At 48.2% G+C, this 13,731-nt stretch overlaps 1 protein-coding gene and 1 pseudogene across 1 annotated transcript; one reads left to right on the top strand and one right to left on the bottom strand.

The window, feature by feature from the left end:
* Nucleotides 1-376: 376 nt before the first annotated feature.
* LOC112886568 (transcription factor VOZ1-like) lies at nucleotides 377-4,039 on the top strand. Its single transcript, XM_025952511.1, has 4 exons — nucleotides 377-680; nucleotides 766-1,077; nucleotides 2,424-2,949; nucleotides 3,042-4,039. Exons 1-4 carry the CDS (start codon nucleotides 414-416, stop codon nucleotides 3,731-3,733), a joined length of 1,797 nt encoding a protein of 598 aa, XP_025808296.1. The 5' UTR covers nucleotides 377-413; the 3' UTR covers nucleotides 3,734-4,039.
* Nucleotides 4,040-4,247: 208 nt separating this feature from the next.
* On the bottom strand, nucleotides 4,248-11,981 carry LOC112885249 (annotated as a pseudogene).
* Between the last annotated feature and the right edge of the window lie 1,750 nt (nucleotides 11,982-13,731).

Genomic DNA, 13,731 nt, shown 5'->3' with positions numbered 1-13,731 from the left:
CTCACTCGAAACTTAAATAAATAATAAAAGGAACGGAAATGCTAAGATACAAATATTCGGATGGGGAAGAAAAATCGGACGCTCCGACATATATTTTAATAATTGATTTTTAATGTTGCAACTGTTATTTTCGCATATTTTATGATAATAAAATATAGTGTTCATGTTGCGGCGGAAATTTTTGTATCCGAGAGTCATATGATTTATTTAATTTTTTATATATTTTTTAATATTGCACCTATATATATATTTTAGTGTGCAGATAAATTGTTTGGATATTGTAATGGGACGTCCGGGCAAGCCCGTAAAAGGAAAGTTAAAAAGAAAGAAATAGAGGGGGGAGATACGTCGCGGCGAGTCAATCCCCACACCCCCCCCCCCCCCCCCCCGGGGCACCAGCGCCGATCAGCACGATGGCGGGAGATCCGGCCGCCGGTGGCGGCGGCGGCGCCCACCCTGCGTCGGGGGGCAAGGGCTCCCGCTCGTCGACGCGGCACCGGCAGTTCCGCGACCGCGCGAAGAACCGCGTGGACGACCTCCAGGAGATGTTCTCCGGCCTCCAGTCCGCGCGCAAGGAGAGCCGCTCCGCCGACGCCGCCGTCCTCGAGGAGCAGGTCCACCAGATGCTCCGCGAGTGGCGCGCCGAGCTCAGCGTCCCCTCCCCCGCCTCCTCCCTCCAGGCAAGCACGCCGAACCCTAGCCCTCCCCGCTTCCCCTTTCCTGTGCGGCAGATTGGTGCTAACTGGCCGTGGTGGTGCGGCGCAGAACTCGCAGGGGAACAACAGGGAGGCCTCGGATCCGCCGTCCGAGACGCTGCGGCTGCTGCAGCTGGCGGTGGCCGAGGAGGAGGATGACGCCACAAGCATGCTCGCAGTGCCCCGATCGCCGCAGCAGGCGCCGGCTTTTCATCAGAACCAAGGGCAGGGGCACGGGCAGGAAGTCCAAATGCCTAATCTCAATCAGCAGTGTGAAGTTGTGGCTGGGGGCGCTGCCCCCTCGCAGCAGTCGCTGGGTCAGGGAGTGCAGGAAGATTGTGGAGAAGTAGCTGCCGTTGCTAATGCAATGTTCAATGAGCAGGTAAAGTTTACATTTAAAATGACCGAATTGGAAACTGTTCTATTTTTCCTGATTGATCATGTGGAGCTTGCCCCTGAGACTTCTAGGTTTTTGTTGACGAGTTGCTAACATTGAGTTGTTTGTAGCCCTTCCAAGCAAGTGAATTTTGTTGGATAGGGTGTAATCCTCAAGTGATCTGTCACTATGTAGTTGTTTTATTGAGGCATTTCACTCTATAAGATATCTATATATGTATGATGCTCTCGTTCAATTACTACTGATATCATCACAATGGAAAAAAAAATGCCTTCTGGAATTGTATGCATGCCCTGAAATTTCAGTTTTGCACAAGCATTCATTAATTTTGTTTCTCTGGTTATGTTTAGTAGCAGACTTACTCTTTAATGGTGCAGATTACTTATGAACCTTTTCCTTGTCTATTTTTCGATATTTGTTTTATATTTCGCTGATCAATTACAAATTTTGTTGCTGATTTAAAATCTTGCCAACATGGCATCGTGTCTTATGTTTCATTTGTGAATGGATTTCATGACTATTTGTCCAATTCTATGGTGAGGATATAGTACAACATGGTTTTATATAGCTCACTTTTGTTAAGAAATAATTTTTATATGCTTTGTTCTTTGTAGACCCTTTGTAGACCAAAGTATAGATTAGTACCGTAATCCATCTTCAGTCACCATCAGATGCGGATAAGTGATTACTCTGTTTCGACTTGCAGTGTTGAACTATTGAATCTGGAGTGCTCTACTTCAGTATGCTAGCATAGACAAATTTGTTGAGGCATGTGAATTATGTGGTAGTAGTGTTTCTACAATTTGAGGAGCACAAGTAATAGAAGTATAACTTTTATGTAGTTAAACAAGTTGTAACTCAGAAATAATGTAGCCCTAGAAACACATGTTTAGGTCCTGCCTGCTGTCTCTGTAAGACTGTAAGTCTGTAACTATGTTGCAACCAGACTTGCTACATTTACTACTTGTCAAAGTTTTGAGTTTATGATTAAATTTTTAAAGGCTCTAAGCTGTGCCTCTCCAATATGACAAAGGACCATTAAGTAGGAGAGCTGCCCGTCGTTGTATTAAGTAGGAATTTGAGTACAAAGTTGTGAACTTGTACACAAAAGGAGGAGAAAACGAGTACAGAGAACACTAGGGGGTTAGAAACAGAGAAAAAAAACACAGACAACACAGGAGTAGACAACAGCCATCCCATTCAGTTTCATTTGTTTGGTGGCCGTAGTGCCTGTTCATGTTAGGTTTACCATCTATACTGATAGCTTTAGTGAGCCTTTTTTTTGTAAGTTTTTTTAATAGAAAGAGCCTTTGTCTTACCTTTGGTTGCAGATGTACTATATAGACCATGAACTCAGTATTGACGATTTTCTTCAAGATGATGATTACAAAATAAACCTTCCTGGTTCTAATGAAGATCACTTCAATAACCTTCATGGGATCGGTCCGCTGGAACATGAACAGTTCGATTTGCCGTTAGATGTACCACCGGATTCATATATTGATGCAAATAACTCTGAGCAAAATACTGGAGATGTCTTTGTCCATATGTCAGACTTGCTTACAACAATATGGCCATCACCCTCTCAGTATTTGGGGCCAAAATGTGCACTTTGGGACTGTGGTAGGCCAGTTGGAGGGTCAGAAGACTCTGGAGATTACTGCAACCCTTACCATGCTGGTTTGGCTCTGAATGATGATGGTCTTCTTGGGACAAGACCCGTGATGCGTCCAAGAGGTATTGATTTGAAAGATGGGCCTTTGTTTTCTGCTCTTATTGCAAAAGTACAAGGAAAGAATGTTGGTATTCCTGTGTGTGGAGGAGCTGCAACTTCTAAATCGCCATGGAATGCACCTGGTAAGTCTGGTTATATTAGTGCCCACTTGTATGGTTAATGTTGATGCTGGCAAATTATTGTGCTAACTGTTTATTTTGTGCGGTTATTGCAGAACTTTTTGATCTTTCTCTTCTGGAGGGTGAATCTCTTAGAGAATGGCTTTTCTTTGACACTCCAAGAAGGGCATTTGAGAGTGGCAACCGGAAGCAAAGGTCATTGCCAGATTACAATGGTCGTGGGTGGCATGAATCAAGGAAGCAGGTGATGAAAGATTTTGCAGGTCTGAAGAGGTCCTATTACATGGACCCACAACCATCAAGCAGCCATGAGTGGCATCTTTTCGAGTATGAGATCAATGCTTCTGATGCTCTAGCGTTATACCGTCTTGAGTACAAGTCTTCTGACTCCAAAAAGGGTGCCAAATCAAAACTTGCCAGTAGTTCACTGACTGAAATCCAGCAGCAAATGGTCAGGCTGACCGCAGATAGTCCTGTGGAAAACAAACGGACTGCTAGGAGCAAGCCAAAGGCTAATCATAAGGATACCAATGCAAAGGCTTTTGCACATGTTAACACCCCCAGTCAAGTTAATTCTTCAAATGCTTATCAAGCAGCGCCGCAGGTGAACCAAATGACATTTCTGAATGAGAATGTCGTCTATGGACCTCATCTTCCGCATTCTGAAAATGTCGTCTATGGACCTCATCTTCCGCATTCTGAAAACATTGTCTATGGACCTCATCTTCCCCATGGATACTCAGCCGAGGGAAGCAGTTACTTTTGGAACCCAAGGGACGGGACTTGAAGATAGGCCATAATGCAGCTGCTTAAACATTGTTCGGCACCTGTCAAGCGCAAACTCTAACAGCATCTGGGGCCCAACTGGGTGCCCCTTCACCTCTTCTAATTGTAATTGGTTGGTCCTGCTGGGGTCTCTGGTGGCCGGTGTGTTTGAAACGGTGATATACTTTTGCATTAACTGTGATTGTAAATTATAGTCTGGTGTCCTAGCTGCCAATCTGAGTGTAAGATAAATAGTCTGCTGTACCATTTGCTGCATGGGTTAGGTTTCTGACCCCAAGTTTCTTCAAGCCGTTTTGAGTTTCGAATATATGTTCATTTAGGCGAGAAATCAGTGAAATCCAGTTAAAATCGTGGTTGCCATACCTGGCAAATTAGTACGTTTTCTTGGACTGCATACTAGAAACGCTTCTCCCTATACTAGAATCGCGCTAAGGTGTGCACTACATTGCTTAGTTATACTTCCTCATAAAAAATGCTGCTTAATTATACTCTTGGATATCGAAAATATGTCTATTTTACAAGTGTGTCACTAGCATGACCAAGACTAGACAGACAAAGCTAACTGAACCAAGCCAGTTTCTTCTTCCCGGTGACACGGAGGGAGAGGGGTCGTGTTGCTCGTGCCTGAACCGCGGGTTGGGCCCGTACAGCAGCTGAACGCCCTCGATGTCGTCTCCGCTGAGCTCCACCTTCCTTTCGCCGAAGTTGATGTACGGGTACACGACCGCCTCCGGCGACGACGAGTGCCCGAGCCCGAGGGTGTGCCCGATCTCGTGTCGCCACCGATTCCAGGTCCAAGGCCGAGCCCTCTGTTTCGCTGTCCACGTCCAGTGTCCAATGCTCCGCCGCGTCCAAGTGGAGCCGTCCGTCCTCCGGGCCGTAGGCGTGGGCGACGACGCCTTTCTCCCCGTCGAACGGCGAGCCGTCCCCGTGGTCGCCCTCGTAGAATCCCACCCTGACGTCGGCCTCGTGGTACGAGTAGTCCTCGTCGATCTCGACGAACTCCACGGGGATGACCTTCGCCCACCGGGCGAACGCGCTCCGGAACGCGGCGCGCACGGCCTCGGGCGGTAGGTAGCTGACGGTGGCTGCCGACGAGACGGAGTACGTCAGCACGATAGGGCCCGGCCCGGTCCACCGCGGCTCGCCGTCGAAGAACGTGAACCGGCTGGCCGCTGAATCCGACATGACCACGGCCCCGCGGCCATCGGAGACGCCGCAGCGCGGCGAGGTGATCCGGCCGAGCGTGGCGGGGTCGAGCCGGCTTGTGACCGGCAGGCCGAGCCTGGACTGGTACCACTTCACGGCGGCCTGCATGTGGTCGTCGAACGCGTCGTCGTGCTCCGCGCCCGGGACGCATGTGTTAGAGTCGTGATTCGACTACTTTTAACCGTGGATCGTCTACCGCGTGATGGAGTCAGAAGAAATGGAGTAGATCTAAAACTAGTCGAGTGCGAGACAGATGGAAAAGAGAAGGGGGCCATGGGAGTTATACCTTCGTGGCCCTGCATCGCGGGTGTTGCATAAGGGCCTATCATCGTCGCGGGCGGTGGTGATGCTAGGGGTAGTCGAGCTTCGGGTCGCAACCGAGGGAACGGGATGAGGCGGCGATGTTGACGATGGCCGTAGATGGATCTTCCCGCTGCTGCTGCGCTTCCTCGATCGGCTAGGGTTTAGACTGTCGGTGGGGTGGCGGCGGCGGCGAACCTCGTACCCAGTGCCGCTGGCCTCCACCTTTCTTTTATAGCGCAGTGCGACGGGGGCCCACCAGCTACTTAACGAGCTGGAGCGCCCCTGATCAGAGCGCGGGTGCAAGGAGGCCCATCAGGCCCGTTAGGGTCCGAGGGTCTCAGGGAGATCAATCCAACAATCTCCCCCTTGATCTCACCCTATACTTTTCTTTTCTTTTCCATTTACTTTTTCACGTTTTGTCATAGATTTGTGCATAGAGCATGCCTCATCATCACGATCAACTGCCGATAGATTTAGCATCTATAATACATGCTTCTATTCAGAGACGGATTATTTAACCTTTTGGACCCTTGTAGTCCGAAGATCACAGGCTATCCCTTAGCCCCATAAGCGCTACGTGTTCCTTGAACACGCTGGGTGGTAAGCCTTATATACTCGAGATTTATATTCTGATCTCGGACTTTATCTTTCACAACATAATACTTTATATCAATATGTTTGGCAGCACTACTTGTCTTATTATTGTGTACATACATTACTGCGGGCTTATTGTCGCAGTACAACTTTAGTGGTCTAGATATGTCATCGACCATTCTCAGATCGGGTATGAACTTTTTAAGCCAGTTCACCTGTCTTGTAGCCTCATAACACGCAACAAACTCGGCATACATTGTGGATGATGTAGTGACGGTTTGTTTGCAACTCTTCCAGAATATTGCTCCCCCGGCAAGGGTCAACACATACCCAGACGTGAATTTTCTGTCATCTCTTGCATAATCGGAGTCTAAGTATCCTACGATACGTAGGGATTCTTTTTGTCTGTATGTCAGCATGAGGTCTTTTGTTCCCTGCAGATAGCGCAGAACTTTCTTTACTAACTTTCAGTGTTCTGGTCCTGAATTTCTCTGGAATCTGCCAAGCAATCCGGTAACATAAGCTATATCAGGCCGTGTGCACACTTGTGCATACTGTAAGCTTCCCACAGCTGAAGCATATGGTATCGTCTTCATCTGATCAATTTCATATTGATTCATAGGACATTGAAATTCCCCATATCTATCGCCCTTAACTATAGGTGCATGTGAGGCACTGCATTTATGCATATTGAATTTCTTTAGAACCTTTTCTATGTATGTCTTTTAGGATAGTCCTAATACCCCTTTCATTCTATCTTGATGAATCGACATCTTAAAATGAATCTTGCTTCACCAAGATCTTTCATCTCGAAATGTGAGGACAAAAACCTTTTCGTTTCTAGTAACCGACTGACATCACTACTTGCCAGTAGGATGTCATCCACATACAGGATTAGAAAGATATACTTTCCATTCTTAAACTTTGCATAAACGCAATTGTTCTCAACATTTTCTTTGAACCCGAACTCTTTTATTGTTTTATCAAACTTCAAGTACCATTATCTTGAAGCTTGTTTTAGACCATAAATTGATTTCTTTAGACGGCATCCTAATTTTTCTTTACCTTCCATGACAAAACCTTTCGGCTGTGCCATGCAGACGGTTTCATCCAGATCCCCATTTAGTAATGCTATCTTCACATCCATCTGATGCAATTCTAGACATAATGATCCACAAGAGCCATTATAATTCTGAAAAAATCTTTACATGAGACTGGAGAAAAAGTCTCATTGTAATCAATTTCTTCTCTTTGTGTGTATCCTTTAGCCACGAGTCGTGCTTTAAATTTATCTATATTCCCTTGGGAGCCATATTTGGTTTTGTAAACCCATTTGCAGCTTACTGTTTTGGCTCCTTTAGGAATTTCCTCTAAGTCCCAAACTTCGTTGGTACTCATCGATTTGATTTCATCTTTTATGGCATCAAGCCATTTGGACGAGTATTCACTTCTCATAGCTTCTTCAAATGAAGTGGGATCATCCTCCATTTGAATTTCTTCGCTATTATAGACTTCATAGTCGTTAGGAATAGCGGACTTCCTTGTTCTTTGGGGTCTCCCATAGGCCTGAGCCTGCGGTGCCTCATCTGTTTGGGGCTGCGGTTGTTCCTCTCCATGTGTGGCAACAGGTTCTTCAGTAGCCTGATGGATAGGTTCCACATCCTCATTCATTGTTACCACAGGAGGAGCCACTGCACGTGTTGGCATCGCAATGACTTGCACTGGTGGTGCAGTTACGGCGGGCAGCGAGAAGAAAGATTCCTGAATTACGGGATTGGGTGTATACACCCGCTTCTCCTTAAGATCAATCTTCCTAACTGTGCCGCTCCTCCGGATCATTTCATCTTCAAGGAAGACTGCATGTCTCATTTCTATAAATTTTGTGGATCTGTCTGGGCAGTAGAAACGAAAACCTTTTAACCTTTCTGGATAGCCAATGAAATGACAAGATACTGTTTTGGGATCTAGCTTCGCAATAGTCGGGTTAAATACTTTTGCCTCAGCAGGACTCCCCCGCACCTGCAGGTGATTCACTGAGGGCACTCTTCCTGTCCACATTTCATACGGTGTTTTTGGCACCGATTTACTGGGAACTCTGTTGAGAATATGAATGGCGGTTTTCAAAGCCTCCATCTATAAACTCACTGGCAATATAGAATAGCTGATCATGCTTCGCACCATATCCATTAAGGTACGATTACATCTTTCTGCCACTCCGTTCTGCTGAGATTCGCCCGGCATTGAGTACTGGGCCACTATGCCTTGCTCCATCAGGAACTTTGCAAAAGGTCCTGGAACTTGGCCATATCGGGTATGTCGACCGTAGTATTCCCCTCCACGATCGGATCTTACGATTTTAATCTTTAAATCATGTTGATTTTCTACTTCAGCCTTGAATATTTTAAATTTATCAAAAACTTCAGATCTTTCTTTAATCGGGTATATATATCCATAGCGGGAATAATCATCTGTGAATGTTATGAACGAGTCATATCCATTCACACTTTTTACATTGAACGGACCACAGATGTCTGTGTGAATTATCTCTAATACACCTGTGCTCCTCTTGGCACTTTTCTTTATTTTCTTTACGAATTTTCCTTTTATGCATTCAATGCATTGTTCTAAGTCAGAGAACTCTAATGGAGGAAGAATCTCATTTTTAACTAATCTCGCTATTCTCCCCCTCGAAATATGGCCTAAACGATAGTGCCATAATTTCGACGACGCATCATGAGTTCTTTTCCGTTTTCTATTCGTGAGTGTAGACGAGAATACATTCGCGTTGTTATCGCATATGGAATTCACACTTTCACGTAACGATATCAAATAAAGATCGTTTCTTCTAAATGCAACGGAAATAACTGTATCCTTACATTCTATCAAACACCTGCCATCTCCAAAAAGACAGGTATAACCATCTTTGCCCAGGCACGACACACTAATCAAGTTCCTCTGTAGTGAAGGTACATATAAAACATCTTTAAGGATTATGATAAAGCCAGTGTCGAGTTCCAAGTGAACATCACCCACTGCTTCGACATCGGCCTAGGCTCCGTTGGCAACTTTAATTTGCCTTTCGCTTCTTTGAGTGGTTCTTGTCGAACGGAATCCCTGCAATGAATTTGCAACATGAATAGTTGCTCCTGAATCAATCCACCAAGTGGTTTTTGAATATTCTATATACAAGGATTCATTTACGAATGAAACAATATTCTCACCTCTCTTTTCCATGATCATCTTTAAGTATCTGTGACAGTTTTTCTTGTAATGTCCCCTTTTTTTGCAGTAGAGACACTGGTCCCTCTCTACTAGAACCTGTCCTTCTTGAGGTCTGTGTTGATGAGAGCTTTTTCTTTAGAGGAGGAAGAAAAATTACCTTTGAAGTTGGCATTCTTTTTCTTGTTCACATAGTTTAAAGATCCGCCAGTGGCGGATTATATCCTCTCCTCCTCTTGAACACATATCGCAATGGTCTTTTCTATATCCCACGTATGTGGTAGGGTGTTATAGTTGACAACAAAAGTGTCAAACTCTTTAGGCAATGAAGCAAAAACCAAATGGACAATGTGATCCTCCTTGAAGGCAAGGTCCAATGACTTAAGCTTATTGTTCTGTTTGACCATACGATGAATATGTTCTCTGATGCCACCTCCATTGTATCTTTCTGAAACCAGTTATTTGATCAACTGGGTTGCATAAGCCTTTGAAGAACCAGTACTTGTTCTTTAACTTCTCAATATACTCTATAACAGTGGCACAATCTGGGATTAAGTCCATAATGGCAGGCTCAATAGTGTTCTTTACCACTGCCAAGCATTTCTTATTGGCAGGGAACCATTTAGCATAAAGTCTCTCATAATCTGCTTTTGCTTTCTTGTAAGAAAGCTCTGTTTGCTTCCAAGAAGCATCTGTATCTGTGTCCTCCCTCATAGGAATCACAGGTTCTGTTGGAGTCAGTGTAGTTAGGACCCAATCCAGTTCTCCCATAATGAAATACAGGTCTAGTTTTCTGTACCATTCATGGTAATTATCTTCCTTTAAGATAGGAATATCATTGATGGAAAACATAATTGATAACCTTCCTAAAAAATATTCATGAGTGGTGAGAACATTAAAATAATTTCGAATGTATTGTTGCATATTTTAAAATGACGTTGGTCAGAATTTAAAACAAGCAATAACCTTTTGTATTAAGTCTAAAACACCGTTGAGCAGAATTAGAGTTAATACATGAAAATTATCTATCAAAAAGATTATAGCATAATTTCTTTTTATATTAAGTCTAAAACACCGTTGGGCATAATTAGAATTAATACATGAAAAATATCTATCAAAAGATAATACCATAGTAATTGCAATATTGTCATTGTTAACGTTGGTCAAATAATAACAATATTACAATTAAAAAATTATCTATTTGCCTTGAAAATTTAAATTCTCCCGTTGGTTCGAATTTGAATAACAAGACAAGCAATCATTAGAAAATTAATCTATTGAATCTTTGCAGCGGAAAAATAAATTCTATCAAAAATTATGTATAATTTTATCTTTTAGAAGCATTGCATCAAAGTTCAATCAAATTTGAATTTGAAATGTATCAAATTCATTGAAATTCTATTGAAAAAGGAGCTTCTGAAAAGAAAAAACGGTTCAATGTGCTTCTCTAGAATTCAGCCCATCGGGCCTTGTTCTGTGCGCGGCAGCCCAGCTTCAAACGGGCCCGCGCGCGGCGGCCCATGGCAGCGGCCCGTTAAGGGCTGACCTGTGAGCCCCCGGGCGCGCTCACTGCTGGGCGGAAGACAACCTGGGCTTGGACCGCCAATTCCCCATCCCGCCTGGGCCGAAAGAAGCCCGATAGGGCATGGGATGATCTCGTCCGTTGAACTCAGATCGACGGCCACGCGTGCTTTTCGGCTGAACAAAAACCCCCGGCGCGGCCGCCCTGTGAAACCCTAGCTCACTCTTCCTCTTTCTCCCGGCGCCTGCGTCTTCTCCACCCGAGCGAGCGAGAGCGGCGGCGACAGAGCGGCGCCACGGTGAGCCCCCTCGCCGGCGCGCGCGTCCACCGCAAGGTGAGCACGCCGCCGTCGAGCGGCATCACCGTGGTGCCCAGATCCGGCGCGTGGCACAGCGGCGGCTCGCGCGGCTTCTGTCCGCGCGAGGCCCATGGCCTCGCGAGGTCAGGTCGACGCGCCTAGCGTCCCGAGGGCATCGACGGTGGATGGCGCAAGGAGAGAAGAGGTAAGTTCTCCCCTTGACCGCCGCCCCTTTTCTGTTTTAGCTAGGGTTAGGGTTTCTACGGGGTTTGTTCTAGGGATTTCCGTGGGTTCTTTTCTGTGGGTTCTCCCAATCTCTAATCAACGCGAGTAGATTAGGCATCTGATGCCATTGTTAGAGTCGTGATTCGACTACTTTAACCGCGGATCGTCTACCGCGTGATGGAGTCGGAAGAAATCGAGTAGATCTAAAACTAGTCGAGTACGAGAGAGATGGAAAGGAGAAGGGGGGCATGGGAGTTATACCTTCGTGGCCCTGCATCGCGGGTGTTGCAGAAGGGCCCGTCATCATCGCGGGCGGTGGTGCTGCTAGGGGTAGTCGAGCTTCGGGTCGCAACCGAGGGAACGGGATGAGGTGGCGATGTTGACGACGGCCGTAGATGGGTCTTCCCACCGCTGCTGCGCTTCCTCGATCGGCTAGGGTTTAGACTGTCGGTGGGGTGGCGGCGGCGGCGAACCTCGTACCCAGTGCCGCTGGCCCCCACCTTTCTTTTATAGCGCAGTGCGACGGGGGCCCACCAGCTACGTAACGAGCTGGAGCGCCCCCGATCAGGCCGCGGGTGCGAGGCCCATCGGGCCCGTTGGGGTCCAAGGGTCTCAGGGAGATCAACCCAACAGCATGTACCCGAACCTCCCCATGTGCCTCTTCAGCTCGCCGACGCCCACGACGCGGCGTCCCCGCCCCGCGCCCTGCAGGTGCTTCAGCGAGCGCAACGCCGGCGCCGCGCCATCGGGGTGTCGGTGCAGCCCCGCGGCGGCCGCCGACGTGGGGAGTGCGGCGTTGGCCACGTGGCGGCACAGGAGGATGCCAACCAGCAGCGCCACGAGCAGGAGGCACGCCGCCGGCTGGCGCCACGGGAGCATCGGAGCCAGGCTGCTGAGGTGGCTGTCAGCTCGACTCGTCGAGGTCAACGCGCAGTCAACTAACTGTTTTGCTTCTATTGCGCCGTGAAAAGTACGCTGCTCATTTATGATCATACAGATCTACAGAAGTCACGGCTTTGTTGCGGTATTGTCGGATTCGGATTCCTAACACCAGCTGGCCGGCAGCACTTCCGACTTCCACTCGACGGCAACCTCCGTTCCGAACTCGAAGAGGGAGCAGGTCGTCCATAAAACGCCGCGATCCTTCTCAGAATGGCCGCCCCGATCCAGTGAAGCTCAAACCGCATCCGCGCAATGGCATGCCCCACCTCCCTCCTCCCCGCGGCGGCGCCGTTCTTTCCGGGCCCGTGCCACCGCGCGCCGCAGCTGTCACCGTCGGCGCGGCCGTTCCAGCCGTCGTCCCGCGTCGTGCTGGTCCAGTGGGTGCCGCCGCCTCGCGGCTGGTTCAAGATCAACTTCGACGGATCCGTCTACCGCGACGGATCCGGGCGGGCCAGCATCGGCGGCGTGATCCGCGACAGCGCCGGCCGCGTCGTGCTTGCTTTCGCCGAGCCGACGGAGCACTCGACGGTCGGGATCGTCGAGGCGCGCGCCATGATCCGCGGGCTTCGCCTCGCGCTCGGGCTGGGCCTGCGGCGGGTGGTGGTCGAGGGCGACGACCTCGTGCTGGTGCAGCTGCTGCGCGGCGAGGAGACGCAGACGCGGATCCCCGTCGCGATGCAGGAAGAGCTCCATGGGCTGCTGCGGTGCTTCGCCGGCTGCGACGTCAGGCACGTCTACAGGGAGGGAAACGCGGTGGCGCACACCCTCTGCCGGCAGGCCTACCAGTGCCCGGGGGTGTGGGTAGGGATCGTGCCGTCCGCCGTGTTTGAGAAGGCCGAGGACGACCGGCGTGGCGCGCTGCACGAGCGCGAGGTGGTCCGGCGACCGGCGTAGGAGGTTCCCTGACTTCTTGGGGATCGAACAAGACTAGAAGACCGATGCGAGACAAGAAGATCGACGCGTACGCGTACACGAGGAAGGAAGCCAGAGCCCGGAACGACATGGTCGCGGGGGCTGGCCGGTGCAAGAACGAATGATCTGAGCAGACAGTGAGGCGCGTGAGCGCCACGCGATGGCGGATGGACCAGATCCGACTCGAACAAAGCCGTCGGATCTTGCTGACGTGGAAGAAACCACAAACCAGGTATACAAGACCGGCGATGGGAGCTCGTTGGCGCGCGAAGATCGATGCTGCTTCGGAAATTTGGCTCACTCATTCTCTGAGTGTACGCGAGTGATCTGAATGGTTGATTTCCTATAAACGGTCCTGATCCGTCAATTGAAAGGTAGTACGTAGCTAATTTTGGCCCACTCATTCTCTGTGTGCACGCGAGTGATCTGAAATTTGGCTCACTCATTCTCTGTAGCATTGAAGCGTCTGAAAAATGCATGTACTCGTTGAACCACAACTTTATGATCGTTGCTAGGGCTCGCACCTCGCGGTGATATTTAATTTTGGGTGGTGTTTGGATGCAAAATTACAAAAGGGATTAAGTAGGCTTATTCCAAACGAACATTTTCCATTCACGCCTAGTTTTCAAAAATCCAAACGCCACATTAGTCTTAGGGCATTCCACTGCCGAGCCCCAAAAGTTTAAGGCCATTCTGTGTTAACATGACTCCTGGTCGATGGTCTTATTGATCAATTGACCTCTGGACATTACTCTGTTTTCTAGGAATTACGTCC

The sequence above is a fragment of the Panicum hallii genome, chromosome 3 (genome assembly GCF_002211085.1).
Source record: "Panicum hallii strain FIL2 chromosome 3, PHallii_v3.1, whole genome shotgun sequence".
Taxonomy (NCBI): domain Eukaryota; kingdom Viridiplantae; phylum Streptophyta; class Magnoliopsida; order Poales; family Poaceae; genus Panicum; species Panicum hallii.
Note: the sequence above shows the minus strand (reverse complement) of the source record. Positions and strands in the feature narration are given on the sequence as shown.

Excerpts from the sequence above, each read along its gene's own strand:
- LOC112886568 (XM_025952511.1), top strand. The coding sequence starts at position 414 with ATGGCGGGAGATCCGGCCGCCGGTGGCGGCGGCGGCGCCCACCCTGCG. Across the intron at positions 681-765 it reads CCCCCGCCTCCTCCCTCCAG|AACTCGCAGGGGAACAACAG; the intron begins GCAAGCACGCCG and ends GGTGCGGCGCAG. Across the intron at positions 1,078-2,423 it reads ATGCAATGTTCAATGAGCAG|ATGTACTATATAGACCATGA; the intron begins GTAAAGTTTACA and ends CTTTGGTTGCAG.